Source organism: Pezoporus wallicus, unplaced genomic scaffold, assembly GCF_028554395.1.
Source record: "Pezoporus wallicus isolate ANWC-B61680 ecotype Strahan unplaced genomic scaffold, APGP_CSIRO_Pwel_v1 contig_10711, whole genome shotgun sequence".
Taxonomy (NCBI): Eukaryota; Metazoa; Chordata; class Aves; order Psittaciformes; family Psittacidae; genus Pezoporus; species Pezoporus wallicus.
Window position 1 is genome coordinate 53,413 of NW_026638325.1, and position 27,679 is coordinate 81,091.

At 49.2% G+C, this 27,679-nt stretch overlaps 2 protein-coding genes and 1 long non-coding RNA gene across 4 annotated transcripts in view; all 3 read right to left on the minus strand.

Moving 5' to 3' along the window:
• Nucleotides 1-27,624, minus strand: part of LOC130599681 (uncharacterized) — a 34,199-nt gene extending 6,575 nt beyond the window's left edge. The window contains exon 1 of the long non-coding RNA XR_008972280.1: nucleotides 27,147-27,624. This is a non-coding gene — a long non-coding RNA (uncharacterized LOC130599681). The remainder of the gene's footprint in view (nucleotides 1-27,146) is intronic.
• HOXC5 (homeobox C5) lies at nucleotides 9,255-10,801 on the minus strand. The gene is made up of 2 exons (XM_057410356.1): nucleotides 10,267-10,801; nucleotides 9,255-9,485 (listed from the first exon to the last, which is right to left on the minus strand). The coding sequence occupies exons 1-2, from the start codon at nucleotides 10,721-10,723 to the stop codon at nucleotides 9,271-9,273; spliced, it is 672 nt and encodes a 223-aa protein (XP_057266339.1). The 5' UTR covers nucleotides 10,724-10,801; the 3' UTR covers nucleotides 9,255-9,270.
• Nucleotides 14,366-16,511, minus strand: HOXC6 (homeobox C6). 2 transcript variants are annotated; one of them, XM_057410355.1, is made up of 2 exons: nucleotides 15,464-16,511; nucleotides 14,366-14,705 (listed from the first exon to the last, which is right to left on the minus strand). In XM_057410355.1, exons 1-2 carry the CDS (start codon nucleotides 15,861-15,863, stop codon nucleotides 14,392-14,394), a joined length of 714 nt encoding a protein of 237 aa, XP_057266338.1. In that variant the 5' UTR covers nucleotides 15,864-16,511; the 3' UTR covers nucleotides 14,366-14,391. The 2 variants fall into 2 exon arrangements, with proteins under 2 accessions (XP_057266338.1, XP_057266337.1); XM_057410354.1 differs by having other exon boundaries at nucleotides 14,366-14,729.
• Nucleotides 27,625-27,679: the final 55 nt, after the last annotated feature.

Consider the following 27,679-nt stretch of genomic DNA (forward strand, 5'->3'; position numbering starts at 1 on the left):
CCCAAGCACTCAATTGCTCCCCCCATTTCAAATCCCACCTATGAGCTCCAGAGGGAGAAGAACCCCCACCTCCCCCAAGAGGGAATACTTAGCCCTGAGAAACCCCTCAGGGCACCCCCAAAATGTCTCTTAGCACTCGGGGTGGCTCTTTTTTGGGGGGGAAGGGGATCCCAAAATCCCTTCGATCCCCAACTGGGGGGTTATCTGGGGGTGTTCTGTTGGATGCTGGATCCCAGTGCAGGGTGCAGAGGGGGGAAAGGGGAGTACCGGGGTGGGGACACACGAGCTCCACTGCTGTTACTTACAGGAACTCATCAAGCTCAGCCTGCACCCCCTTAATGAGGTCTCTAATAGAGGGACGCCCCCCCCTTTCCCCAAAGGAAAGGAAGGATCGAGCTATGCAGAGGCTCAAAAGCTGTGCCCCCCCCCCATTTTTGGTTCTCCCCCCCCAAGCTGTGGTCCCTGTCAGGTCCATACCGAGGAGGAATCTGCTGGAGGGGACGGGGGATTGAGGGGGGGTGGTGATGGAAAAGGCCTTCAAAATAATACCAGGATTCGGGGAATGGGGAGGAATTGGAGGGCTCCAGTGGGGAGAAGGGATGAGAGGAAGAAGAGGGAGGGAGGGAGGGAGGGATGGATGGATGGATGGATGGATGGATGGGAGGGAGGGAGGTAGGAAGGAGGAAAGGATGGATGGATGGATGGATGGATGGATGGATGGATGGATGGGAGGGAGGGAGGGAGGAAGGAGGAAAGGATGGAAGGAAGGAAGGAAGGAAGGAAGGAAGGAAGGAAGGAAGGAAGGAAGGAAGGAAGGAAGGAAGGAAGGAAGGAAGGAAGGAAGGAAGGAAAAGGAAAGAAGGAAGGAAAAGAAGAAGAAAAGGTGGAATAAATGACCTCAGGGATCGAGCTGTACTCGCCAAGCCCCCAAGTCTGGCAGCAAGGGACACCCCTCCTGTTTGCTGCCGGAGTTTGGGAGTCTGGTGAATGGGGGTGTCCCTGTTTCCTCCCCCACAGCAGATCCCTCTTGTCCCCTGTCACCCCCAATGCACGCTGGGGGGAGATGGGAAGCGTCTTGCAACCCAAATCACTTCTATAAAAGTCAAAGCCAGCCTCAGCCTCACGCTGCTGCCTCCTCCGAGTCCTGTTTCGTTCTTTTCCCTAAACCTACGGGAAATAAAATAGCATTTTTCCAAGCGGGAAGAGACCTCCCCCACCCCCCCCTTTCCCAAACTAACTCCAGCAAACTCAATTCCTGCCCTGGGCGTGAATAAATATCGGAGGTGAACAGTAGCCGCTCTCCTTTCCCTGGTGGTTACTTTACTGCTGAGAGGGAATCAGAGGAATCTGCTAAGTGCCAAGAAAACATTCAAATATCTCGGTGTCTGTTTATGGAAGTGCGTGTGTCTGTGTGCCCCCCCTTGGACCGCGCATCCATACATCCATACCCATCCACACGCATCCAGGCGCTGCATCCCTGTGTGGGGAAGAGCCATACGCACACAGGCACAGCTCAAGGAGGAAGAGAAGGTCTAATAAATGCTATCGAGATGGAAATAAATTGGGGGTGTTTGATTCCTGGTCAAACCGTGTTGTTTTGGCTGTAAAGCGGAGGGAAGAGTTGGGATAAGGCGATGATAGAGGATGCATCCAGAGGGAACGTGCTTGTTTTCTTTCTTCCTGCAAGCAGGGAAGGTGGATGGGGAGGATGGATATTCCCAGTTCCTGTTGGGAAAAGGGGTCGCGACTGCCGGGGATGAGAAAAATCGCAAATCAAGGGGAAGAAAAAGAGAAGGAAAAGGGAGGGGAACGAAACAGAAATCGATAACTCGGGATTCAACTCTTGACCGGGAAAACCCAGCTCAAAACATCATTTGATAGCAACGCGCTCGGAGGAGTGGATAATAAATCAATAAAATCAATCCATCAATAGGGTCTGCAGGGACAGGCCGGGGGAAAATGGGAGGTGATGGGCAGAAACTCCCTTCCCCACCTCGGGCAGAAGACAAAAAAGACCCCGAGGATGGGATGGAAACATCGGGTTGCACCTATTCCAGCCGGATTTCCTCCGGCCACCCTCCAATAATCCCTGTTTTTTCCCAGCACCCAGCTGGATGCGAGGAAATTCTATTCCCCACAGTCATTCTCTGGACTTTATTATTTGTTTCTCCCGTCCAATTACGCAGAAAAATCATTTTTTTGCTGTTACGAAGAGCGGTTTCTTATCAGCGCTGCATTGTTTTAATCCCGTCATTGACACAACAGAGGGCTAGGGAGGGATATTATGGCTATTCCCGGTCACACATAGGGACGCGAGCAGCCTCCACGTTCCAATTCAGTGGTATCTGAGCGAAAAACCCCAAATATCCGGAAGAAAAGGCTCCAACCCGGCATTTATTTCTCATGCCCCAACATCCATCACCCGGAGGAAGAGGTCGGAGGGGGAAGGAAAAGACGAGGTTTACATCGGACGCCAAGAACTTTCTTCTTTCTCCCCAATTCCTTGTGTCCCCCCCTTCTCCCCCCGGTGTTTCGGTCACAACCAGCCTCACACGCAGGAGAGCATCCCCTTCACCTCCAGCCAGCTCTTGGGGTCCCCCCAAATCCCCTCTTCCCGTTCGGATGCCTCCAGGTTTTGAGCGATTTCGGGTTATCCCAAAGCACGTTATTTAAATGAGCCTTCCAAGGACTTTCCAGGGGATTTGGGGTCATGGGATGATGGGATCCAGAGGTTCGGGGGGATCCCCAAAAAACCTCTGCGTGTTCCCAGCTCCACAAGCTTGGAGCTGCCCCATTTTTTTGCACCTTTTCCCACTATGAACGACCTTAATAAATGGGATAATTCTAATTTTTTAGCATTTTCCCCTTTTCCAAGCCCTCAGGACCTGCACAATCCCGGGGAGGGGGCGGCGAGAAGAAGATGCTAAGACCCCAGGGACACACCCCCCCCCAATAAGAGCCCTCAAGTGGGGACAGTGTCTTTATCCCACCATCGTGGGGACATCTTGCTGCTCGGTGGAGGGATGTGAACAAAATACTGATGATTTCTCACGATATAGGGCCCTATAGAGCCCTATAGATCCCCATCGCTCTATAGGGCTTAGGTAGATGGATCAGGTGAAGGGGGTTTGGGAGCACATTCCCAATGGGATTAAGGGGCAAAATTAATCTCCATCTCTGTGATGGAGACTAAAACGTGACCCCGGCCCTGGTACCAACAGTGGGGTGCTAAACGGGACAGTAAGGGCTGGGGGGGGGTGTCACAAGGCCTCTGCAGAAGAGCAGCCTTCCCCCCACCACTGACACCCACCCTCGGACCATGGCAACCCCCCCCCCGGACACCCCCAAATGAGGGTCCCTGAATAAGGCACTTGGAGAAAGGGTTCAAATCCCCACACTGGGTCCCCTGCCAAAAGGAGAAGAGGTCCCAAGGGGCCGCCTTAGGGCTGCTGCCTGTTTTTTGGGGTGGGGTGGGGGGTTGAACCCCTGAAGGCTCTGAAGAGGAAAGGATTGGGGGGTCCCGAGGTGTTTCCCTATGTCATTGCCTCTTATTCCATCCTATCCCCAAAGGTTGTGCCTGCACAGTGGGGCACAACACCTCAAGATCCCTGAAGTGGGGGGGGTCCAGCCTTGGCTGCAAGGGGGTCCCCATCCCTTCAAAGAAGCTTCTGGGAGGGGTTTAGCACCCACAAAGCCCCCCCCCAGCACCCACAAAGAGTTTGCACACACGGATATGTGGGTGTTTGCATGCGTGAAAGGCCTTGCATGCGCCCATGCACTTGTGACAACATGTGCGCGCATTCGCATGCTTGCTGCGTGCTGCACAGGTGGGCACACGCGTGTGCGTTTGCACATGTGTCCATGCCTATGTGGGTGCATCCGCGTGCTGGCCTGTGTGCACACACATACATGGGTGGGCTTGTGCATGGGTGCACACGCATGTGCATTCCCGAGTGGAATTCCCTCCAGACAACTCCTATCACAGTGGGAATCTGCAGCCTCTGCTCCCTGTGCTGCCCCCCCCAATACAACTCCTATGTCCCCCCCCCACCGTAGCATGCCCCCTAAGTGCCAGGCCTGGGATAACACCAGGATGAGGCCTTGTGGAATGGGGAGGAGGGGGGGGCACAAAGCTAAGCATCTCTTCACCCCTAGGAGAACAATAGAGGCCCGGCAATTGTCTAGATGGGATGGGAAGGGGGTGCCCCATTGTTTCCAATGGGTCACCCTCCTCATGGGGGGCACTCTGGGGTGGGAGTTCCCAGTTCCTAGCCAGTTGCACTCCCCATTGCCCCCTCAACCCCTCAACCCGGTTCCTTGGGGAGGTTTGATCCTGAAGGCCCTGCCGGGGTACAAGGTGGGTGTCCCAGCACCCCAAGGGGGTCCCTGGAGGGGGTCCCCCACTCCAACTGCCACGTAGACCAGCGAGATGCCCCTTTCCCATACGTGACCTCCAACTTGAGACACCCCCCACTTCACCACCACCCCCCTTAAGGCGATGATGGGGGGGGAATCCACCTTCTTCACAGATCCTCTTCCTCCCATCATGGGATCCCCCACGAGTGTCATTGGGTCCCCCCATGAGTGTCATAGGGTCCCTCACGGAGCCACCATTCCCCCCCCGTCACCTGCCCCCCCCCCCCCCCCCACTCAGGCCCCTTCTCTCTCCATGGACCATTTCTATGTCTCCCCCTTTATTTATTTCAGTTATTCCTTCCCATTTCCCTTCTTCCCATTGCCAATCCCATCTCTCCCCAAACACAAATCCCCCCCCCCGAAAACAACAACCCAACCCCAACAAACAACTCAGGGATGAAACTTAGGGATGCTCCCAGCCTACCCTTAGGCTGTACCCTGAAGGGAAGGGGCCGCGCTTGGGGATGAGCGGGTTACCAGTCAAACCAGTAACACATAGACTCGCCTTGGCCTTATCTCCGCTCCAGCAGCCCTGGGGATGCGAGGATGAGGCGGGGGGGGGGGGAGAGGAGATTGCTGCAGGATAAGATCCCCGCCTGCAGCATTCCCCTTTGGAAAATTCACATTCCAGCTCGCACGCCATCCCCCCCCCCCCTTTTCTCCCCGTTTTCCCACGCAAAAAGGGGATTTCAGAAAGGTTTCCTAAGAGAGGCTGAGAAATGGGAAATCACTGAAATAGGTGGGGAAAAAAATACTAAAGAAAGGGAATAAAAGGAGTTTGGAAGAAGCAAACTTACGCGGGAGGTGCTGCTCCGGCCGCCGCGCTCCGCACTAAAGCGCCTTGTCCCACTGTCCCAGCATTAAACAGCTCTAGCAGCTGCGATGGTGGACAGTTAAGATTATATATGATGTAAATATATTGTGGGTTTGTCAGCTCCCCCAAACCATAAAACTTAGTTTAATGACATCACGTGCTCCCTGAGAGCCATTCAGGGCTTTTGCTTAGGGCCATCCACATAAATAACCTTCAAAAGTTTTAAACTACTAAATTCGCATAGAAGGCATGAGTATTTCTGCTAATGTTCTGGTGTTCCCGGTGAAACTAAAAGAGCTTTGCTTTCCTCGAGCCAAAAAAAAAACCAAAAACCCATGCAAAACAAAGGAAAACAAAATAATATCGTGGATTTTTTACATATATATATATATAAAAAAAAAAGGAACTTTGGTTGGTTTGTTGTTTTTCTTTTTGGGCCATTTTAAGTTCTCACGGGGTTGACACGGATGGCGGGGCAAGGTAAGTCCTTTTCTATTTCCTTCTTGAGTCTTTGCGAAGGGATCGAGCAGCCGAGAGGGGAAATCAAAAGGCGAATCCCAGGCAGCACCAGCAACAACATCCACCAAACACCCAGCACCCCCCAGATAAATGTCCCTTAGAGGAGAGGGGGGGTGTGGGGGGTGTGAGGGGTGCAGAGACCCCCCCTGACCCCTCTCTCCCCCCCTCCCCGGGGCAGGAGAAGCCCGTAATTAATCATAAGAAGCCGCACTCCGCTCCGCAGGGTGGAAACGTGCAAGTTTGAGGTTTAAAGTGGGGGTTTAGGGGGTGTTTTGGGGCTGGTTTGGGGTTTCCCCCCTTGCCCTGGCAGCTGAAACACGCGTGGTCTGGAGCTGGTTAACCCTTGCCTTGACGATCCCGAGCTGCCTTGACAGCTTCGCGGTGAAAAAGGCTGAAGGGAAAAGGTGTTAAAGAGTGCGAAATGTAATCAGAATCCAAGATAATAACCCAGAGACGCTGCAGTCATCCCGGGGAGAGGGAAGGGAAGACGTTGCTTAAGAGAAAATTGAACGGAATAACGAGCAATTACCAGCACACGCCAAGAGGGTTTTTGTGCCTGAGCAACCAGGCAAGAGATTTACACAGCGTGGGGAAGGAATAAAACCCGGAATATAGATAATGGTCATAAAAAGAAGAGATGATTGGGATGGTTCCCCAGCCCCACTGAAATCACGCCAGGCCCTCCACGAGTGGGCAAGCACTGGTGTACAGGCAGCAGAGAAATACGCGAGGGGAACCTTGCTTGCTTTTGCAGTATTTCACCCCAAATGACAGTGGAGAAGGGGGGGGGAAATGGGTGAAAAGAGGTGGTTTTTTTTTCACTGTTAAGCGACACTCCAATGGAACATCTTTACAGCTCGCAACTCGCCAAGCAACCAGACCCCCACCAACCAAGGGTACCAACCATTAAACGAAGCCCCCGGAGCTGGGAGGGGTGCCCTACTTGAGCACGCTGTGCTAATTGTACCCCTAAAAAGCCCCCCGAGCCGCTGCTGGCAGCAGCAAACTTTTGTTTTGCCGGGTCAGGAAATTGTTCCGTTGTTTCCCGTGTGTAAAGGAAATCCTATAAAGTTTTATGGGGCTTCTTGGCTTCTCCCGGCGTTTGTTTTCGCCCGTAAAGAGCTGCGAGACACGGGAGGAGCCACCCCGCTTGTCTGGGAAAGAGAACATATAGGTTGAGCCCTATGCAAATCTCAGCTCGTAGAGACACCATAGACGCACCCCTCGGTACACGAGTGGGTTCGGAGGGGGTCCCCCCACCCTCTTCCTCTTCCTCCTCCTCCTTTAGACCCTCCACGATGGGGTTTTTTGTGTGGTTTGGGTTGCTTTTTTTCCCCTCAGCCCCGCGCCTCTGCCATATGGCTGGAGGTACGGAGGAGTCCATATGGACCCAAGTGTTAGCTCCCGGGATGTGTGGATACCCTATGGAAGCGTGTTTCCACCCCAGAGGTAGAGCCCATGTGTTCTGCATTAGGCCCCTCCACCTTAGCAGAGACAGAAAATAATAGATACGTATCTGTATTAATATATACATAAACTCAGATGTATTTCTAACATTATATATATAAATAGTATATGAAATTATATATAATGCTATATTAAAATAAAATATAATTTATATTAAGTAATACCTGTAGATCTTAAAAAGCAATATAGATATACTTAAAAGCCGAAAAGAGGGGTGTCCCTCTTCTCTCCCTGCAACCTCCTTAAGGGGTGGGATGATGATGGGGCCAACAGGGCCTGGTGCCATCACCCAATAGAGTCCGCCACCCCAATCACCTCCAGTCAAACACTGGGACCTCCTCCTCGCATTCAGGTGCTGCCCCGGTGGAAGATTTAGGGGGCAAAAGCGATTTTACCCCAAGTATCGGGGGGAAGAGAGAGGGGGAGGGGAGAGGAGCAAGGAGAGAAGGTCATTTTAATCCGATATTCCGATTTAAATGCCATCTGCCATGCGAGGAGCGCAGCCTGCAATGGAAACCCGCAGCTAAATAAAGGCAGATAGACGAGTCCGAGCTGGGACAGGGAGCAGCTCACCTTCCCCAGGGCCCAGCCAGCGCTATAATTAAATCCCCTTTCCCCCCCTCCTTTTCCCAATGCTCTGGGAAATAGGAAAAGCAGCACCTACCTTTTCCAGGGTGGGAGGAGAAGGATGCTCTAAGCTCAAGCATCCCTTCCCCCTCCCTGGAAGCTGCTTTGCTTTAAAAACACGACCTGATAACACTTTCAAAGCAACGCTTTGCCCAAAGCAAAGCTGCCCCAGGGCAGGGCGAAGGAGCACGGAAATCTCTGCCCGACTTTTGGAGCGTTCACCGTTTATTCCATATGAGCAAACGAGAGGTTTCATCGCCCTTTCCCAGGCGAAACGACAACTCATAAATACACCGCGTACACCATCGGGGAGGGTTCGGAAGGAAAAGAGGCTCCTGCGGTGGGACTGAATTTAGACAGAGATGTACAAATCGGGGTTTCGCCTTGGGCGCGTTTGGTTTCGTGTTTAATTATAGAGCTTAGCATTTAGCAGATCCACATGAATTACGCAACAAATAAATACACAATAATATGAAGTCCAGAGGGTTGGGGGTTTTTCCCTCCCACCCCCCCCCTCCCACCCCTCAATGCTGCATTTTCCTGCCCGGAGATTTCAGAGGATCCGTGCAAATCAGTGTCCGTGTTACCCCCCCCCCCCCCCCCCCCGTCCTTATCCCCCTCCTAAATCTATTCATTTCTTTTATATGCAAATAGTAATAAAATGATGCCATCAGTGTCCCAAGGGAAGCGCAAACACAACCCCCCACCCCACCCCGGTCCCTTTGCGGGGTTCAGAGGTGCTTTTTAGGGGTTCCCAGCCTCAGCTGGGGGCAATGCTTCCCCTCCCGAGCAGAGAGGGGAAAACCAGGGGCCAGAGCATCTTCCCTGCGCAATTCCCAGCAAAGCGAGCAGCGGTTTCCTTCTCCCATCAGGGCGAGAGGAGAGCGAAGCCGGGACTTTATAAACTCACCGGGTTTAGGGCTTTTTTTCCCCCCCCCCCCCCCTTTCCCTTTTTTGCCCTTTTTCACCAGCTCCTTTCTCATTTTCCCTCTGAAAATCGCGATTTTTAGAGCTGAGAGGACACCACCAGCCACCCCGCGGATTCCTCTTGAAGCTTTTTTGGTTATTTTGCCCTTTTCTTGGCAATTTCCCCCCCAAAAACCCAGCGCACAGGTTAGGACACTTAGTAGCAACCCAAGGAGCCATACACTAAATCTTCGCATGAAGCTAACAGCGGGGTTGGAGTTTTCCCCCCTCCCTCCTTATTTTTGCATACTAATAAGAGATCTCCTTTGTCTGAGGGATGCGTGAGGGTAAGGACCAGAGTCCAACAGCAGCTCCCTCTCTCCCCACCCCAAAAATCAAAGTTTCCACCAGAAGTGATGGGAAAAGGGGGGGGGGAAGGCGAAAAAAAGCATCAACAAGGGAAAAACCGAATCAAATCAAAGCAAGGACACCCCCCCCCCCCCCATCTTCTGCAATCCCACCTAAAGAGCCTCTTTGCTTTTCAACTTGGAATCTTTCTTCCACTTCATCCTCCGGTTTTGAAACCAGATTTTGATTTGCCTCTCGTTCAGGCAGAGGTTGTTGGCGATCTCAATGCGCCTCCGCCGCGTCAGGTATCTGTTAAAATGAAACTCTTTCTCTAGTTCCAGAGTTTGGTAGCGGGTGTAGCTGGTGCGGGAGCGTTTCCCATCCGTTTCTGAAGGGGGGGAAAAGACATAAGAATAAAGGGCAGACACCGCATGGAAAAGAGAAGCAATCTGGGGTGGCTTTTAAATCGGTTTATTTATGGTTTCTTTATACGGCAAAACCCGGTTACAAATCTAGAAGGTACAGAAGTTTGCTGCGGGCACGCAGGGAGTGGAGCAGCCTCAAATCCTTCATCCCCCAACACCTTCAGCCCCCCCAAGTCTTCCCCTTTCCACCTCCCAAAGCCCGGATCAAACGCATGTAGATGAGCCAGAAGTGAACCTGTTTCCTCTCGGACAATAAGGAAGTGGACAAAGGAGGGAAATATCTTTTCTTGGGGATCTTGTCTTTTTATTCCACCCCCCCTCCCCTCGCAGCCCTGGGAAGGTGAAGGGGGAAAATCTCTCCAGGCTTTCCCTTCACCTTCGCTTCTGGTGCCTCTTCTTTTTTAAAGCTCACCCTCAAAGAACATGTGTATTTCCAGTTATTTTTAACCCCCCCTTCCCCAAAAAAATGGAATATTGCCTTTTATACACGTTTTGTTTCTATGATCCAATTATGCCGTCATAAATTTGGGCGTCTATAGCCTCTAAGCCTTTTAGTGGACAGTTTTACGAGCAATTGATGCCTTAGTCGTAAAATTTACGACCTCAGGTTTTTTATTATTTGCCCCGTATGGCCTATAAAAACCCAAGGCAAAGGGAAAAAAAAATAAAAAAAGGGGGGAAAAAAAAAAGATAAGGAAAAAAAAAGGTCCTGTGAAACAAAAAATCAAGAAGTGAAAGTTTTACCATGGCTCATGTGCAGTTTGGTCATCCAGGGGTAGATTTGTGGAGGTTGGTGCTGCTGCTGCAGTTGGGGTCCTCCTTGCTGGGCTGTTTGCACCGGCTCGGCTTTGATTTCACCCGAGCTCTTAGATCTCTCCTCCAGCGCCGGGTTAGCGCTCTTCTGGTTGTAAATCCCGGGATTTAGGGATGCTTGCTCGTCTCTGGCTAAAGGATGCCCTGAAGAACCCATGACCGTGCAAGAAGGTCGCTCGGGGTTAGCTCGGGGGGCTGCAGACATATCCGAGCCCAGGGAGGCGGCAGCCCCGGCGGAGGGGAGGGCGATGCTCGGGTCCGAGCCGCTGCCGCGGTACCTGGGCGGCGGGACCCCCGGCACACTTCCATAATTTCCATAACTTTGCATGGCATAGGCAGGAACGGGGGGACTTTGCTTATAAAACGAATTGGCGACGTAAGAACTCATGGCGGAGGAGGGGAGGCAAAAGAAATAATAAAAAAGAGGGGGGGGAATTTGGGGAGGGGGATCTTTTCCCTCTTCTTTTCCTCTTTTTTCCTCTTTTTTTTTTTTTAAGTTTCTTCCTTTTTTCTTCTCTTGTTTTTTTCCTCTCCTTTTCACCTTCGATATTTTTAGCCTTTTTTCCCCTCTTTTTTCTTCTCTTTCCCTTTCTCTTCTCCTTCCCTTTCCTCTTTTCCCCTTCTCTCCTTTTTCCTCTTTTTCTAATCCTTTTTTTACTCTTTTCCCCCTTTTTTCTCCTCTTTTTTCCCTTCTATTTTTCTTTTTTTTTTTTCCTCTTCCCCCCCCTTTTTTTTTCCTTTTTTTTTTTCCCAACCGCTTTGATTTAGGGTGATTTGTGTCCCTTTGAAGTTCAGGGGTGGGGGGGGGCCGCGTTTTTTGTTCCTCCTAAAGTGCAGAATTTATAGGTGGGGGGATTCTTCCCTTCTTTTTTTTTTTCACCCCCCCTCCGGTTCTCTCCGCGCTGCCCAAATATGGGATATTTAAGTGGCGTCACGTGACGGCGCCGGCCACTCATCCATTTCCCGTGATGACCCCGGGGCGGGTTATCGATGGGCGCCCGCGGAAGGCGCCGGGGGTGCGCGGGGGAGCGCGGGCGGAGCGCGCTGCGGGACGGCGAGGCGGCAGCGGCACCTAGCGCTGCTCCGCGGCACCGCACCGCTCCGCGCCCCCCCGCGGAGGGAGGGAGGGAGGGTGGGTGGTTGGTTGGGGGGGGGGGGGGAAGGTTGGGGAGCTCCCTCCGCGCAACTCTTTGAAAGCCTTTTTAAATAGACCGCGATTCCTGCGCGCGTTTTTTTCTTCCGTCTCAAAATAGCAGCTGTAAGGGAAAATTAACTCCCCTTTTTTTTTTTTTTTTTTTTTTTTTTGGTGTTTTCGTTTATTTTTGCCTCTCTTGCCCCTGCTGCAGCCAGGAGGGGAGGCAGAAGCAGCGCGTTCCCTCCGCGGCATCGCGGATCCCTTATATTTGAAATGAATTCATTCTCAACCGCTGGCTGGGCAGGAGGCAGCGCAAATCCCCGCGCTCTTTGCCGAGCTTTTGGGGCACGGTGGCGGCCGGGGACGCTCCCGAGGGTTCCGCAGGGGCTGCTTCTTGGATGCGCCAAAGTTTACATTCCTGTTACCTTTCCCCCCCCCCCCCCCCTTTCTGTTTTTGGGCGATTTATTGCTGCCAGAAGCCTGGATCTTCCTTGTCTGCTGCTGCCTGGAGAAACCAGCCCCTCTCTTCAAAGGGCACGGCGGAGGGGAAATAAATACCTTCAAATCTCTATTTCCAGCCCTCCCTTCTGCTGCGGATTGGGGAGGGGGTGCGTGTGTGGGGGGGGTGGTGAAGGGAGGACGGGCCCCCCCCCCCCCCCCCCCCCCCCCCCCCCCCAGTCCGCTCTGCGCTTTGCCCCGCGGACCTGAGTGCGGTTTCTTTCTATTCCGTCTCCATTCACCAGCCAGAGAATGCCTTGAATGCGCTGGGTGTTACATATCGCCTTCCTCCTTGCTATAGGCGCTGAATTATATACGTGTGGCTCTGGAGATATGTTTGAGTTTGTCTTTTCTTTTTTTTTTTTTCCCCATTTCTTTTTTTTTTGTCCTTTTTTTCCTTTCATTCCAACTGGTTTACACTCAGGGAGCCTCCTGCTCCCTGCCCAGGTCGTTACCCTCTTGCAAAACGCTCTTGGCTGCTGCTCGTTGCTGCTGTTTGCTTGTTTTCTTCCCTTTCAACAGACATTTTATGGGGTGTTTTTTTGCCGTCTTTCCTGCGCCTTGCAAAAATCGCCTGCACATTCCAGGCTGGAGACGAGCAAAGGATGGGCTGAAAAACCTCCCCAGGCTGCTTTTTTTTTTTGGTTGTTGGGTTTTTTTCCTTCTTTTTTTTTTTTTTTCTTTCTTTCTCCTTTTTTTTTTATTTTTTTTTTCCTGGTTATGGCCACTTAGCACCAAATCCTGGTTGTTTCATTCAAAATATCTCGAAGGGAACTAAGCTGCTTCCAGGGAAATATCACCCCTGGTTATGCGCTACCTATTGAACAGCCCAGTAAATATGAGAGCAGTGACAAAGAGGCGAGAGAAACGCAGATTTCTTTCATCCAGCCTTCGCAATGGTTTATCCGAGCCTGCGATCCACAGCAGCAGGGTTTGTTTCCCAGCGTTATATCCACAATTTCCGTTCTCCTAAGGATGACTTTCTGGATTAAAGTAACTCCCCCCCCCCTCCCGGAAAGGTTTATTGGGTCGAAATCAGTCGGGGGAGAGGAGGGAGGCGCGGAGGTGGGGGGGGAGATGTGGGTCCTTCCGCAGAGCTGGGGGAATCTCAGCTGCGTAGAGCTCAGATGAAATCAAAATAGCCATCATAAAAAAAGAAGCAGAACCTTTGACCTGGTGTTTGACTGAGGAGGGTGCAATAAGAAATATATACTGGTTTGAACTTTGGAAATCCATTTTTAATCATGACGCGAGAGGTATGGCATAGATTCCTGATGCCACCGAACAATACAGTAACAAGACCAATTCAAGGAGACAAAGCAAAATGTATTTCCCCCACACCCCCCCTTTTTTCTTTCTTTTTTTTTGGGGGGGGGGGAATACTCTTGATAGAGAGAGGGACGAAGGAGGGAGGAAAAGGAGAGAGGGAGCTGATGCTTGCTTTTTCAGGAACAACACACAGAAGATAAGTGAACTTTCTAACAGGCTGTTCTCAACACGCAAGGTTTCGACTGAAGCTCAGAGGCCATTCTATAAACTTTAAAAATAATATTCAGCTTTTATTAAATACTCAACATAGTCCTCTGGACATGACCTTTGTACATGAGGGTGTAACACAAGAATTGATTTAATTCTCCTTTTTTTTTTTGTCTCTTTTATTATTTCTTTATTATTTTTGTTTCCTTCCTTTTCTACCGCTATAGAACTCCATTCACTTTATACCGTGGAACATTACAGTGCTAAACATAAATATAAATACAGGTACCACAAACACAGTTAAAAATATTCACACAGAAACTGTCACAGTTTGTAGTATGCAGCGATGAGCCCAGGTATCTGCTTAAATACAAGGAGGATGCTCTTGAAAATGCGATATTTAGGTGGAAAAGAGCTTTTGGCAGGGAAAATCTGATTTTTCACCAGGGGAGGAAGAGCTGCTCTGCCTGGGGGGGAAGGAGAAGCGACTGGGCAGGGGCCGACCCGGCGCAGCGGAGGGTGGATGCCCAATTTTTTTTGGGGGGGGGGGGTGGTGGTGGTGGAAGGAAGGGATGGGAGAGGAGGAGGAGGAGGAGAAGGGGGGTGTGGAGCGTGTGCGGCTTGAAACAGTCTTATCCCGAGATAGATAAATAGGCGATGGCGAGATGGGTGTGCGGGGGATGGGGTCACTGGGAGGGGGCTGTGTAGCGAGGGGGGGGGTGTCCACATTTCCATCTTAGACCTTAATTTTTTAACACCCCCCCTTTAATATTATTTTTTTAATAATTTTTCTCCTTTTTTTTCCTTTTTTTTTTTTTTTTTCTTTTTTTTTTTTTTTTTTTTTTAACGTAGCCAAACATTGTGCCAGTGATAAATACGGGTCTGGAGGGGGGGTTGGAGGGGAGTGTGTGTGTGGGGGGGTGTCCTGCCGCCGAGCTGTCACTTTTTCACTCCTTCTGCTTCTCCTCCTCTGTCTCTTCTCGCTTCTCCTCCTTGGCCAAGCTGTCGGCGGCTGCGGCGGCTGCCCCCCCCCCCGCCCCGGAGAGGGTTGAACTCAAATTACTCTCTTTTTTCCATTTCATCCTCCGGTTTTGGAACCAGATTTTGATCTGCCGCTCCGTCAGGCACAGAGCGTTGGCGATCTCGATCCGCCTTCGCCGGGTCAGGTACCGGTTGAAGTGAAATTCCTTCTCCAGCTCCAAGGTTTGATAACGGGAATAAATCTGGCGGCCCCGCCGGCGGTCGGCCCCGTAGCCCACTCCTAGGGATGCCGAGACAAAACAGACTAAAAATCGTCAGCCCGGGAGAACGCGGAGGGCGGAAAGGGGGGGGGGGGGGGGGGGGCGGAAAAACCACCCCGCACCCGCGCAACCCCTCCGCCCCTGCGCAGCCCCGCGCCCGCCCCGCTCCCCCTCCCCCCCTTTCCCAGCACCCCCCCACACTATAAAAAAATATTAAATATCTCTTTTTTTTTTTTTTTCCCCCAATTTAATTAACGCAGCGTTTTCTCCCGGGTCATTTTCTCCGGGGATGCTGCTCCAACACCCTCCCCCCCACCACCTTTTTCTTTTTCCCACATTATTCCTGCCAATTGGAAGATTTGAGGGGGGGGGAGGTGGGGGGGTGGATGGGGGAGCTCCCCCCCGGCCCCACTTTCGTGCGGGGACCCCTTCCACCGCCGCACTGCCCGCACCCGTCATTAAAACTTCTTTTTACCCCGCTAATGCATTAAAACTTATTTTTACCCCGGTAATATTTTGTGCTTAACTCCCGAGCAGAGCTCGCTGCACTTTATTATAGATATTTTACACTCTCGAAGTCTTTTAATTAGAAAGAGCATAACAAGCCATATTTGCTTGCAACAACTTAACAAATAAAAGGCCTGTAGCTGCAACTGTGAAGGAGCTATATTATTGTTTTTATGGGGCCATAAAAAGTCGCTCAGCCTGTTCTGCTAGGGAGAAGGTCGTAAAGATGGTTCAGTTTATTTAATTTATATCTCCGAGCTGTAAAACTTACCACTGTGGGAGTTCATACGCTGCATCCATGGGTATATTTGAATGCTAGTTTTTTGTTCTTGCGAAGTGTTCCTGTTTTGGTCACTGGTAAAATCCTGTGCGATTGATGTCTGTGTATTATGTCCCATAGAATTTTGCCTGCAGCTAGAAAGCATGTCTTTTTCTTGGTAAAAAGCATTAGATCCATAGTCATAAGGTCCTCGGCTGGAGCTAAACACAACATTATCTTGCGGTGAATAAAAAGGAGAAGAATAAATCCGGTTTTGAGCAACGGCTGCTCCATAAGTAGAAAAATGCCTGACAGGGTCATAGGCAGTTGAATTGAGGGCTACGTTGGGAAGCACCTCTTGGCCACTGGTTAGATGGCAGGATAAAGATGGGTTTGTAAAATAGGAATTCATATCGTCCTCTACACCTGGCTGTGTGATTTCTTTAATATTTATTTCTGTCTCCAGTTTGTAGTCTGAACTAGATTGTTATAGGGAAGGCTCTGCTCCAGGACAGACAAAATGACAAAGTCAGCTGACCCGGGGGGAGCCAATGGGGAGGCGGGTGTCAAAAAGGGAAAAAATTGCTTTTGCTTCTGTTGATTCCCTAGTTGAAACTAAGTGGGCATGGAAAGTAAGTCCTGCACCCCCAAACCCCCCCCAGCACCCCCGGGGCGCCGGGGGTTGGGGAGGATGCGGTGGGGAGGGGAGCGCTCCTGGGCTGGGGATCCTGCTTGGGGCTGAAGGGGGGAAAAAGGAGGGGGGGGGGGGCAAATTTCTTAAGCCAGGCTTAACTTTTCCCTCCCCCCCCCCTTTTCTCCTTCACCCCCCTTTTCTGCTAATGGTCACTGAGGTTTGGAAGCACCGTCTGTGTGCCTGAGCGTTATGGGGCTTGCGCTTTGGGGTTGTGGTGCGTGTGGTGGTGGTGTTGTGTTGGGTGGGTTGTTTTAAGCAATGTTTGCTTAATATCTTGTAATAAAATAGCTCAGAATTCACAGTAATAAATCTCAGATGTCCACAGAATATTAAGCCATAAATTACCCTCTGGGTTGTTTTGGGTTGTTGTTTTGTGTTGTTTTTTTTTTCTCCTTCTCCTTCTTGTTCTCATGTAGCATTGGTCAATATTATGGAATCAAACGGTTGTGTTCCTGATGAGAAAATATTCCATAAAGAGAGGGGGGAAAACATGGCGACTTCTGAATTGATAACGTGTTTCAGAGCCTTCCCAAAGTGTGTCTTGGGGAGGGGAGAAAGGGGGGGGGGGAAAGAAAGACATCCAGCAAAGCAACACCCAACACTGCAAACTCACGTTTAGCCTGGAAGTTAGATTTCTCCTCGAGTTTGACATTTCTCCCCTCAAACGTTTCCCTGTTCATTCTCAAAGCTGGAGGGTATTTACATTTTCAACTACAACAGCAGCAAAAAAAAAAAAAAAATACACCAAAAGAGGAATAAATGAAATAAAAAAAAAATAACCAGAGCGTTTCTGTTTGGAATGGGGAGCCTGGGCTGGGGACGCAACCTCGTGTTGGTGTTTGCAGCAATTTATAGTTGCAGATATTTACAACTGATTGGGAAACTTCTCCTGCAAATATTTAGTTAGATGAAAGGGAGGATTCCACCCTATCTTCTCCTGGTAGATTGCACCTAGACCTAATTGAAATGAAGACAGCTAATCTAATTTTAATTTCAATCCAGAGCCATAAATTGCCCCTTAAATGTAAAACATACCTGCTGATCTGTAAATATTGCGAGGTATCTTTATCATTCTGGTGGCTTGCTATTTAAAAATGCAATTATGGCAGGGAAACCCTGGCCTCCTCTCTGTTGTTGCTGGGGGTTTTCTTTCAACCTCCATCGTGTCCACGTTTTCATTTTAAGCGGGGGGCTGGGGAGAGGAAGGTTTGTGGGTGCACACTCCAATTCAAACCTGGGAGTTATTTGTGTGTCTTCCTCTCAATCAATAGCCTTAATTCCTTTGATTTTTTTTTTTCCCCTTTTCTTTTAGCGATGTATCCCTAAAAGATTTTAGCTGACAAAGAAGGGTTGGGGGGCGGTGGGTGTATATTTTTTTTTCCCCAGCTATAACAGGAACCCGGATGCCAACGGATTTTATGCTCTTTTTCCTCTGTGTAACAAAGCAAAGTAATCAATGGTAGCAATAAAACCATAAACGAGACTACAACTGAAAAAAAAAAAGCTCGTGTATTCATCTTCTATAACGTTAAGGCTTCCCCTGAGTGTCACTAGGGGAAAAAAATAAAGTTTCGAACCAAAAAAGGGGAGAGCTGGAAGTGTGCACCATCTTCTTTAGCATGGGGAGCTCGCTGGCTCCCACCTAGGGCTGCCCAACCTGGAGCAGGCACAAGACTCATCTGCATGGGGGGAGATTTACAGGCGGTTCCCCCTCCCCAAAAAGCGAACTTCAGTTTGCTTTCGTTTCCCTTTTCTCCTTCTCCTCTTTCCCAAGAACCCGCCCGGGCATTTCTGGAGTCAAAGAAAGGCGAAAATAAAGAAACTAAGAAAGAAATGTGATTACTGGGGGGGATTATTATGGCTATTTTGATTTTTTACTGCTTTCTGCTGAGATGTGAAACCCCCACCCGATGGGGGGGGGAATGGACAGAGCTGGGGAGCAAAGGGGCTGCTGTAAATACAAGTAGCCATGGGCACCTCTCCTCTGAGCCCAAGCCCTTTCAGAGCTGGGTTTCTTTGGAAACCACTGACCAGGCAGGCTCCTTCCAGATATTAAATTGTTCCAAAGGTCCAACAAATGGGCTGGAGGCAGAGGAGAATGGATGAGGGCTCTACAGTTATTGGCGTGTTGTCTTACCTTATGTATTGCTTACAGCCCGATGTAATTTGGCGAGTAAATTAAAAGGAGCTACAGCTGGATGGGTTGGACCTTTGGCTGGGGGGAGTTGTACCTATGGAAGGGTATTGATACCCTCGCCAAAGTTTGGAGGAGTTCCTTTGAGGGGGGGTTCTTTTTATTTCTCATTTTTATTTTTTATTATTATTTTTTTGCCCCCCCCCCCCTTTTTTTTCTTTTCTATTTTGTGTAGGTGCTCGGGGCTGTTGTATCGAGAGACCTGTGTGATAACCGTGTGACTAGGAGTCGAGAAAGTTAAGTGTTTTATTACTTCTCTAAACAGAGGGCAAGTCTTAAAAGTCTGGTCGATTTATAGTGAACAGAAACCAGCTGCCGTAAAGAAACTTAAAATAGAATCCTCTCCCCACGCTAAAACCCAGGTTTCTGGGGAGAAAAGGCAGAGAGAGAAGAGGAGGGGGCTGAAAAACAAAAATAGAGCAGAACCACCCCAAATACAAATGAGGCATCATTAAAGTATGTTTTCCTCATTGCCTCACGTTTTGAATGCACTGGATCTGTATTATTTTTTCCCCCCATTGATATTTTCTAGCAGTTTGGGGATTTCTCGAAAGTATTTCATCAAGCTGTGTCACTACCAAAAAGGTATTTATTTTCTCCCCCATGAAAACATGGAGAGGGAATATGTGGGGCGCTTTCTGGTTAAATTGGTCTGCAAACAATTATGTAAACTCATCAGCAGAAGCAAGAACAGATGTTTTATTAAAAGTGCTACACAGCAGTAGAAATATGTACAAGTCTTCGAGTAGCTCTTTAATAGGAGTTGCTCTTTGTTCCCAGAAAAGAAAAGCGCCCATAGAAATCCGAAATAACATTCACCACTCATAAGCTATATTCTTCCCCCTCCCTCTTCTTTTTCTTCCCTCTCCCCCCACTGATGCTCACACAGAGAAAAAAGGGGGGGGGGCGGGGAATAAAATAGAAAGAAAAACGTGTCGGGAGATTTCCTTCCCCCCCCCCTCCCGCTCCCAGCTATAATTTGCGAATTGATGAACTGATTTAGGGGAAGAAGAGGGGAAAAAAAAGGGGGGTTAAGAAAAAAAAAGCGATCCCAACACATGTGTTTTCTATCCCTCAGTAATTACTGAAAGGAAACAAATCCAAATCAGTGTGTGTCCCCCCCCTTTCCCCTCCCTCTCTGAACCGCCTGCAGACACCGCTACTGGCAGCGGGGGGGGGTGTGTGGGGGGAGCCTCTTTTCTTCCCTTCCCAGCCACGTTGCCCACTCGGGGCTGATCCCTGCGTGGGGCAAGTGATGGGGCTCCACACACCCCCTCCCCACACGCGTGTCATAGTAGGGGGGTGGGAGGTGCTCACCCGCTCAGGGGGTATGGATCCATTAACACCCCCCCCTTAAAAATTCCAATTATTTAAGCAGGATGAGTGGGTTTTGCTGTAAACTGTCGCAAAAATGCATCTTTGGCAATGCACTGAAGGGGGAACACCCTTAATCTTGACCCCCCCACCCCTAAAATACCCGCACCTATGCGTGTGCAAGGCCCATGCACACACACACATACATACACACATACACATCCCCCCATATGGCCCTAGGGCTGCGCGCTCCCATCTGATTAAATCCTCGAAGCTCTTAGAGGTAAATACAAGCGATGCCATTAAAAGCCTTTTTATTTAAACTGATTTCACCTTGTATCTGGGATCTCTGCCTCCCCCCCTCCCTTTTGCCTTCCTTTCCCCCCCCCCCCTTTTTTTAACTTGACATTTATGGCACACGTGAGTCCTAATTATTTATTTGGGTCTTTCGCTGGGAATTTATCCCTGCTCTTTACAACAGGGTTTTCCTCCTCAAATATCGCTCTCCTTTTTTTTTGCTGGAAATAGGGCTTCCGAATCAAAGAAATCCAAAATAAAATAGGGGTAACAACACCCCCCATAAAAAAGGAAAAGAAGAAAAGGGGGGGGGGGGGAGGAAAAAGGGCAACAACAAACTCGTGGTTTATTTACCTCTCCCCAGCCTGAAATGGCTTCGCATTGTTTTGGAGCCGTCTCTATTCTCTGTAATTACAAGCCCGGAGTCAGAGTCTGGGCAGCTCTTAATTAAAAAGAAAAAATAGGAGATGAAATCTCCCTTTCCTCTGGATATTCCTTATCCAGCGCTTCGGAGCCTATTTAAAGTTTGATCCCTTGCTGCAGACACCGCGTGGGGAAGAGGGCGGCCTATTCGGGGAGCTTTATTTGTTGATTAAAAGGCATTTTCCGCAGCGAGATGCACAGGGCCATAATTCGCGACAGCACCCACTTTCCCCCTAGAGCTCCCCAAGAAAAGAGGCTGCAAAAAGCCACAACCAGCGATTTTTTTGGTATCCCCCCAACGCAAACCGCAGCAACCCCCTTTTTTTTCGCCTAGGTGAATAAAGAAGAGTATTAACCACCCCGTGCACCGCCCGTAGGGTTGCCCAGACGAGTCATTCCTTCGCCTTTTCCTATTGTTGTTGTGGTTTTTTTCTTAGCTTTTCTTTTTTTTTTCCTTTCTTTCTATTTTTTTTTTTTTTTTCCCCAGCGTGGTGAAGGGAAATGGCCTTAAACGTGTTCTTGTTGCCTCGATTTTATTCCCCGAGTTGCTTTGGGGAAAGTGCACCAAAAGTTCAGGGCGACTCCCTTCAAGTTGCCAACGCTTAAGAAAAAGGGAATATAATAATGATAATAAAGGGGGGAGGGAAAACAAAAATAAAGGGGGGGGTTTCTCGCTTGCGAAGCCTCTCCGTTGCTGCGCACGTTTGCAGGGCTTGGAAGGGTGGAAAAAAAAAAGGAGAGAATTCTGGCAATTGTCAAAACACATGTCTGCTAACCAGGAAACCGGGAGGTGTGTGGGGAAGAGAAATTAATCTGTTCCTACTTCTGAAATGTATCCCTCTTCTTTCTGCCCAGGCTTGAAAGCGCTTTTTGACCCTTTCAAGCGTTTATTTGCGTTATTTCCCCCCCCCCTTCGCGTTTACATCGCGAGGAGTGGAGGGGTTTAATCCCCAAATATTCTTGTTTTTTAACGGAGTGGGGTGGTGGGGGGTGGTGGGGGTGGTGATTTATTTCATGATTTTTCTCCTTCCCAGATTTATTGGCGAATCTCAGCCCAACAAAAGAAGGCAGCACCGAAATCTCCCCGCCGAAACGGGACTTCGCTGGGTCTTAAATTACCAAGTAACCACGTTGCGAAAAAGTTAACAGCAGCGGGGGAAAAAAGCCGGGGGAGAACCCCCTGGCCCCCCTTGCCCCGCAACACCGCCTCGATTCTGTTTAATTCTCTGATTAAATGCACTTCGGAATAAATCTCCTCAGGGCTGGGAAGGGAAACCCCCCAAAAAAACGAGGAAAATAAGACTAAAAATCATATTTTAAGGGGATGCAGACCCGCGGAGCGGTGCTTTGTTTATAGGGAGGTGTCTGGCGGCTGCGGAAACATTCCTGGTGGCTCCTTGGTTAAAAGTGGGAATAAATGGGGGTTTTTCCTTCAACCGCATTCAGGAAAAGAGCTTTTTCTCCCCTAAACCCGGGCTAAAACCTGCTCAGGTAGCAGGTAGCAACTTTCCCTTGGAAAATCTGAAAGAAATAAAAATAAATCTCTGCTTTTCCAGCTTTTAATGAATGAATGTGTATATATATATTTTAAAAGTGTCTTTTTTTTTCACGCTGGAGTGAAAATATTCCCTAAAATCCCTAAAATTCAAAAGAAGGGGAAAAAGTGACGCAGGCGCTCATGACGTCATACCCATCACGGACACGACTTCATGGCATAATACGCTAGAAAGTGACGTTTTGCTGCATCCAGGGGCACTTCGGGGGTGGAGGGTCTGTACGTGAAGATACGCGGAGGCGCAATTACTTCTGCGGGGTGTTAGAGATTAAAAATCAAAAGGAGTGGGATGTTATTGCGTTCTGCAAGGGTAACTCAGGAGTGAAGAATTGTTGTCATTAACTAGAGGCAGTTTTATCCTTTATTCGTCGCAGATATGAAGGCAGAAATTTAATCATAGGTAGCTCGGAAAAAAAAAATAATTCAGGAAACAATAATAGTTGCCTTAATGATGGTTTTTTTAGAGGCGATCACTTAGGCAGAATTAAACTATATATTTGGAGACAACCTCTGGAGCACTTTGCAGAATTTATACGTTCGCATCGTCTTTAATCGAGCAACAATTTAATGTTTCAGGATTTGCTTAAATACACTCATATTTTCAGGGGGGAAAAGACCGTTCCCGGGTTGATATGCCTTATCTATTTTTATGAGTTCACGTACATTGGGATGATTGAAACCCCGGGAACACGGAACGAAAGGAAATAAAATATGTGTGTATCTATAGAACAAAAACAACCCCCAAACCGCCTTGAATTAGTCGAAAGTGTAAGTGAGGAGTTTCAAACGGCTTCGGGAAAGTTTGGGGCTGGGGAAGGCGGGGTGTGGGGGGGGGAAACACGTCTCAATGTTAAAGGTATTAAAAGTTCTTTGCGAAGTGATTTGGTTTATGGCAGGAGAGGCTTTTGCAGGGCTCCGCACCCCTTTCCTTGGTGGGGGTGTCCTCCTCCCCCCGCCTTGGCCCTATACCACTCCTTCCGTCGCAATTACATCCAGACAGAGGGAAAGGAAAAGGGGGGGGGGGGGGGGGGGGGAGGCACCAAATTGTGAAGAATTGCAAGTTTCTGTCACTTGGTGGCAGTATACAAAACAAGTAAACAAAACCGGGCTGAAATTTAAACACTCCAAGGGGGTGGAAAGGCGAAGGGAAAGGGGGGCCCCACCTGTGGGACAGACCCCCGGCCCCCCCCTTCTCCCCTTGGACCTTGTTTGGCGCGGATCTTAGGGGGGTTTAGGGTGGGTTTTGGGTGGGTTTCAGTGGTTTTTTTCCTTTCGCCTTGCTCCCTGTCTTCCTCCTTCTCCTCCCCCCCCCTTTTTATTTTTCCCCTCCCCGCCCCCCATTGAAACGCGGGGTCTTTAGTCTGGGGACAAAGACTTTTACAGCAAGGTGTGTCCCCCTGCGACAAAAGCGACCCGAGCAGCCTGTCCCCTGCAGACTGCGGCCAGACACCGCAATTTCGGCATTTCTGCCTTTTATTGTGTTTGTGTCTGGGGAGGAAAGGGCGAGGGAGGAGGCGGGAGGGGGGTGAGGGGGAGACGGGGCCGCTTTTCGCCTTCCTTGTCCTCATCGCCTTCTTCCTCCTCAGCATCTTCCTCCTCTTCACCACCTTCCCCCCCCTGTCCGAGGCTGGAGGTCACACCGTCCCCCCCTCGAGCCTAATAAAATCCCCCGCTCAAATTTTAAGGTGCTTCTGTCCCATTTTCCTCCCAAATCCCTCTCCGCACTTCATCTCCCCGCTGCCTCCTCAAATCCGATGGGGAAAGGCCTTATATTTTTAATTATTCTTATTACTTTTAGCCCTGACCTCAAACACCACCACTGAAAATTTAGTGTAATTTTTTTTTTGTTCCCACCCCTTTTTTCTCCATTTTTTTCCCCCGGAGAGGGCGCGCTGCAGAGATTAACCCCCCCGGCAACAATAGTAACACGATCTGCAATTATCCCCAAAATCAAATTCTTAATCCCACACTGTTACGCATCGTCTCCTCCCGAAATACATTTCCCCCTTCTATGACTAATTCTGTTATCTCCTCTCGCCTCTTCCTCTCCTCCACACGCCGAGTTCTGCACGTTTATCTCTCGAGGAGAAAATAAAGAGAAAACTAAAGGAAAAAACCACCCGAAACCCAAACCCTTTTGCTACACAAAGCTCCGGGTAGAAATACAGCACACCCCACACCCCCTCCAGTCATATATACTGGGGAGATAACCACAGGGATCTAGCTTTAAGCATTAGCACCTACCGCCGTGGCGGTTGCCTCTATATATCATATATTATTTCTGGTGGGTTTGGTTAATTCGTTCCCCAAACCGAAATTCCTTGACACGACAAGTTGGGAAATCGCTTCTTTCTAATCATTTCTTTGTAGTTACAGGTTTTTCCAGGCTCTTACAACACGGCCGATTCGCCAGAATAAACCACCCACACGTTCCTGCTCTGTATTTAGATATATTTGATCGGAACACGCTTTTATAGACGAGGAGATAAACGCCCATGCGTGGGGCAGATCGTATCAAACGGGTTCACGGTCGGGAATAAACGTGCGAAATGTGGCCGCGTTCGAAGAAAACGTGAATTTTCCCCTGTTGCATAGATGGTATTTATGTCCTTCCTAGGCTCGTACTCAACACCTCGGAGTAAATCCCCTTCTAAATAAATTAGGAAGCGCTAATTTCATTGAAATTTTCCCGTAGTATCTTGATTTTATTTTGCTTTTTCCTCACCGATCCCATTTGTCCAAAGAAAAGATCTGTTATGTCCTGAAATCCGTGTCAAGAACACGCGGCGCTTTCCCTTTAATCCCCGATACAAACAGCAATTGATTTCCTCTGCTTTAAGCCAGGGTTTAAAAATAATACTAAATAAATCTCGGAGAAGATAAATCATTCTGTTATTCCCGCTCTACATCCTAAAAATGTTTCTCAGCATTACGAGGGTCTGAAGGGTGGCGGTGATGGAAGGGAAAGGAGAAAATCAATAGATTTTAAAGTTGATTTGGGGGGTCCGGGCCTGGCGCTGGAGGTTTAAAGGCGGGAGCCGGGGCTCGGAAAGGGGAAGCAGACGGATTTCAGCCTGAAAACAATAAAAGATCCCATTTCTGTAATCATGTGGTTCCAATAAACACTCATTGTTTGCTCATAAAATGTCTTTACGACTGGCCGCGGTACAGGCAGCGCCTCCACACAACGGGCTCCCGGCGAACAAAACCAAGGCAAACCCGGCTCTTTTCCCCCTTTATCCCCCCCCCAAGCACCCCATTCCTGATCCCCTATTTATTACATGCTCGGAAAATGAAAATATACGGCGGGTCCGCACGTTGTTTCAAATGCAAAGCCGGAATAAATCTATGTATATATATAAAAAAATCCCTTTTCTCCAGTCGATAATTTCCAGCCCCAAAGGCAGGGCAGGGATTTACCAGATTTCTTGAAAGAAAAGGGAAGACAACTTTGGAAACTTGGCTTTCTCTTTTATTTTCCTTCCTTTCCCCCCTCCCCCCCCGCCCCACATATATATATATATATATATTTGTAATTAAATTTAACGCAGCGCCACCGGAAACCACCCCAGAACTTCATCAACAGCGTTCGCTAATTAACCTCTGCCAACGCACGCTGGAAATTAAAATCGAGGAGGCCATTTTCATTTAAAACCCACCAGAAAACAACAACCACCACCAAAGAAAAGGGGGGGGGGGGAAACAACAAGGCAGAAAATGAGGCCCCCACCTCCAGCACCCCCCTTGCCTCTCCCAAATCCCCCCTCCCGCAGACGGCCACACACTGAGAACCCCCCAAAATCGCTTATAATAAGCCAGAAAATTGCCATCGACTCTGCCACCCCACCCCCACGGGGTTTATTTAATGTCCGTCCCTATATATGTGTACATCCACCCTATACGTGCACAGGCATCACCAGCAGCAAATCTCTGCTCCTACACACCCTCATTATTATAATATATACTTTTTATTATTTTAACACGGCGAATTGATCAAGAAAGACAAAAGAAATACAACCTGGAGAGGAAATGAAGTCACTACATTAAATATATATACGTATCTTTACACGGCACGGGTGTATACAGGGAGATAGATAAGATTAGATGATGGATGGGTAGGTGGATGGATAGGTAGAGGGGGAGGTTAGCAGGGGAAGGGTCACGCTTTAAATCTCACCCGTTAAACCTGAATTAAAGTTGCTGGAGGAGAAGGGGGTGGGGGGGGAGAGAGAGAAAAAGAAAGAAAGAAATAAGACTAAAAATCAGGGAAAGGGGTGGGACTTGCATGTAAATAAATTACAAAAGCCAACACAGTGTTAACCACTTCGCAGGAAAACCAGAGCGCTCCCGAGCATTAGCACCGAGATCAGTTTTTACGACGTGGAGTCCAATTGCTCCTTTACAAAGCGGCGGTGGGGGATTCCATAAAACTTAATCAAATCCAATAGAATTCAATCAAATCCCATCAAACCCTATGAAACACACACACACACCCTTCTTTTTTTTTGTTTTTCCCGGAGAACTTTACACCCGCCCGGCTGGAAAAGGGAGTGGGAAAAGGGGGAAGCTCTTGGGATGCAAAGAGTTGATTGTTAATCACCTCGCGCTTAATATTAATTAGTGGCCGCGAAGCGCGCAGCCCCGCGGAAGCCTCGCAGGCCGCGGCCGGGGTTGGGTGATTGTTACCGGGGGGGGGCTGGGTTGTGGGTTGGGGGGGGGGGGGGGTGATGAGATGCGAGGGGGATGGGCGCGTACACAATTAGCACCGCAGCTCATTAAATATGGCACTGCCAGCAGGCTCGGCAGCCCCACCCGCGCAGCGCCGGGCCGGCCCCTCCGCGCATGCGCTTCCCCCCCCCCCCCCATTATTATTCTTTTAAGGGGAAAAAGTTACAAGGCTTATTTTTCCATCGTTCCATATATATATATATATTTATTTTTCCCTTTCCTCCCCTTTCCTTCCCCCTACCCCTCACCCTTCCCCACGCCCCAGCGCCCCCCGACCTGCCTCCCCGCACCCCGAATATGACATCAGCAACAGCAAATCCCCTTTTTTTTCTCCCCCCCCCCCCCGAATTAACTGCATTTCTGCCGCCCCGCAGCAGCTTTCCCTCATATCCAAGCTACACCCCTCGCTCGCACAACGATGCATCATTATCCTTAACACCCGGGCTATGGATCATTAGTTACACATTTTAACCAATAAGGGAACACTTACCAGAGGCTCCTGTCTCCCCCTCTCCCTCTCTCTCACACTCTCTCTCTTTTTTCTCTGTCTCTCCCTCTTTCTGATCCACTGACGCTGCAGCTCAGCTCCACAGAAACATTAAAAAAAAAAAAAAGGAAAGAAAAGGAAAAAAAAAAAACCGAAAGAAAAAAAAAACACACACAAAAAAAGGGGAGAAAAAATTATGGAAACAAAAGCAAAACAGATCTTCTCTGGTTGGGCAAGAGATGGGGGAAGCTGGAGGAGGAATCTGTCTCTCTCTGGGGTTTGTTTTTTTTTTTTTTGGGCTGAAAAAAAAAAAAAAAGGTATTTACAACTGCTTGTGCCCCCTCATCATCGCATCCTGCAAAGGAAATGCATTGCGTTTTGCCCCTAGGGGTGGGGAAGAGGAGGCGGCAACCAGACGCAGCAGTAAACTCATTAATGCCAAAATGCCCAAAGCAACCAAGAATTCCAACCCCAAGGAGACGGGGAGGGGGGGTAAAAAAAAAAAAAAAAAAGAGGAAAAAAAAAAAAATCTCGAT

Coding starts and splice junctions, on each gene's coding strand:
- HOXC6 (XM_057410354.1), bottom strand. CDS start 15,863: ATGAATTCCTATTTTACAAACCCATCTTTATCCTGCCATCTAACCAGT. Junction 14,730..15,463: donor GCGTATGAACTCCCACAGTG/GTAAGTTTTACA, acceptor GACGATTTTTAG/TCTGTTTTGTCTCGGCATCC.
- HOXC5 (XM_057410356.1), bottom strand. CDS start 10,723: ATGAGTTCTTACGTCGCCAATTCGTTTTATAAGCAAAGTCCCCCCGTT. Junction 9,486..10,266: donor CAAACTGCACATGAGCCATG/GTAAAACTTTCA, acceptor CCCCCCCTTCAG/AAACGGATGGGAAACGCTCC.